This window comes from Geospiza fortis, unplaced genomic scaffold, assembly GCF_000277835.1.
Source record: "Geospiza fortis unplaced genomic scaffold, GeoFor_1.0 scaffold89, whole genome shotgun sequence".
Classification (NCBI taxonomy): Eukaryota; Metazoa; Chordata; class Aves; order Passeriformes; family Thraupidae; genus Geospiza; species Geospiza fortis.
The window spans coordinates 402,379-404,586 of record NW_005054615.1 but is presented as its reverse complement, the minus strand read 5'-3'; the positions used below and the strand labels follow the sequence as shown (position 1 = coordinate 404,586).

Genomic DNA, 2,208 nt, shown 5'->3' with positions numbered 1-2,208 from the left:
TGCACCAGCTTGGCATGGGACAGCCGGGGGTCAGCCCCTTTGTCACCCGGCGTGCCTGTGCTGCTTTATCTCTCATCCCATGCCCCAGCTCCTGCCTTGGCCTGGGAGCTGGCGACCCCAAAGCCCCCTGCCCTGTTGTGCTGCTTGGGCTGTTCACTCATGTGAAATTCCTCCAATCTCACACCACCACCCTGTGGGTTGAGTTTTGATGTTGTGATTTGGGAACACCCACGTGTTCCCATACCCTGCGGTACTTTTGTTTTTGATTTAGCACCTGGGTGATCCTGGAATTGCTTTTTTACTGTTACGCTGCCGAATGTAAAGAATAAATTCTCCTTACACTTCCTTGTGAGAAAGTCCATGCTCTGTGCTGCCCACCCTCCCTCTCCAGCAGGTGAAACAGGGCTGGACAGCTTTGGTCTCGTGGATGTGGGCGCTGTCTCTGGGTGTTTGTGTCTCACAGAACTGCTCTTGAGAGAGAAAGAGAGAGATCCTGGAGCAGGAAATCCTCTGTCCCACGGGTGGGAGCAGGGATGCTCTGAGTTGTCCTCCCCAAGGACTGCAGTGGCCCTGCTGTTCAGGGCTTTTCTGAGCTCCTGCTGTTGCTTTGGTACCCTCACCTGCTCACTGTGTGCCATGACTTGGGGGGAAACCACTTGCAGGGAATGTGAATTTGTAAGTCAAGGCTTGGTGATGTCTGATTTGGGTGCTGAAAACAACCACTGACTTATGAGCTGCTCCTGCGTTGACATCCAGAGAGCTCTGGAAGATGTAGAGAGAAATAATTTGCTTTTGTTTCCTTCTGGATATGTCACTTATTCCTGTTTGAATTCAGCTGCAGAAGTTGATTTTCCCCTGTGAATGTGGCTTTCACCTGCCTGGTGCAGTCACACAGGTGTTAGGGGGTTCTTGTGAAACACTTGGGCTGGGGGGAGTCTGTTCCTACATATACATGCACACACACACAGAGGTAATGATACTGCCAGGACTGTGCAAGAATTCACAGCTTGAGTCTGGATCCTCACCATCTAAGTCCTGTACCTTGGCTTTGAGACATCATTTCTGCTCATCACTGGTTTGTGTGTTCCCAAGGTGTGGATTTTGTGCATTTGGGTACTGGTAGGTACCAGCTGATGAGTGAGCAAACATTCCTGTGGGGAGCAGAAGCTGTCCCTGGAGCATAAAACCTGCTTGCTGTTGTCTCATTCTCCCAAGAGAGTTTTCATGCAGCTCTCTGTGTGCTTAGGCTGAACCATCCCAACGTGGTCAGAGCCTGTGAAGTTCCTGAGGAGATGAACTTCCTGGTGAACGACGTTCCTCTCCTGGCCATGGAGTACTGCTCAGGGGGGGACCTGCGCAAGGTAACGCCTGCTTTGCTTCCAATAGAAACCAAACAACCCAAACTGGGCCTGTCAGTGCTGCTCCTGTCACCAGGGCTGCTCTGGGGAGCTTCTCTTTTTGGGTGTGATGCCTTGAGAAGGCTGACCTAGAACAGAGGTTGGACAGAGCTAGAGAATAAAGTAAGGATTTATTAAAAGGATCCACCTTGGGCAGCACAAGAGCCCAGCCAGGGCTGCACCCAAGGTGAACCAAAATGGGCACAAAATGCACGACTCTTCACAGGGTCTCTCCCTTTTATAAGTTCTGCTCCATTTACATATTGGAGTTAATTGTCCTATTACAGCTTTACCCCATAAAGTCCCATCCTTGTTTTTCTCTCTCCAGCCCATGTTGTTTGTGCTCTTGGGCCTGAGATTTGGATCATTTGTCCTTGGTCCCCAGCTAGAGCAGGAATTGTTCTGTCTCCCTGCTCTGTGCACAGAGCTCACCATCCCTTAATGGGAAGCTCAGACCCACACACTAAAGCATCACAGAATCTGAAATACATAAAAGCTAAACCTGAGGCATCAGGTACAGGTGTGAGGAAGTTAATGTAGAGTGGGAAAAAACCACGTGTGGGAAACAAGGCTTGTGTTTTTGGAACTAGAGGGCAAGCCAAGGGCAGATACTCTTTTATCCTGGTGTGTCCTTTCATGGAGCTGCTTTAGCATTAGTGCAGCTGCTGTCACCCAGCAGGTTTGGCTTTGCTGCTGTGTCTCCATCTGTTCAGAGTCTGGCGGTTTGGATTCACATGTATCCTGTGTTACCTTGCTCTCAGCACAGACAATGAGTCTATTTCTGCTGGACTGGGGCCTCCAGGGATTCTAA

The 2,208-nt window shown here is 50.1% G+C and overlaps 2 protein-coding genes across 3 annotated transcripts in view; both read left to right on the top strand.

Moving 5' to 3' along the window:
* The window catches only part of CWF19L1 (CWF19 like cell cycle control factor 1), a 10,617-nt gene extending 9,366 nt beyond the window's left edge, over positions 1 to 1,251 (top strand). The window contains exon 12 of the mRNA XM_014310948.2: positions 1,247 to 1,251. Within this exon, the coding sequence (XP_014166423.1) occupies positions 1,247 to 1,251 (5 nt within the window). The remainder of the gene's footprint in view (positions 1 to 1,246) is intronic.
* CHUK (component of inhibitor of nuclear factor kappa B kinase complex) overlaps positions 1,228 to 2,208 on the top strand; it is a 14,505-nt gene continuing 13,524 nt past the window's right edge. For both annotated transcript variants that reach the window (XM_031064672.1, XM_014310953.2), the window contains exon 1: positions 1,228 to 1,361. In XM_031064672.1, coding sequence (XP_030920532.1) covers positions 1,293 to 1,361 — 69 coding nt within the window. In that variant the 5' untranslated portion in view covers positions 1,228 to 1,292. The remainder of the gene's footprint in view (positions 1,362 to 2,208) is intronic.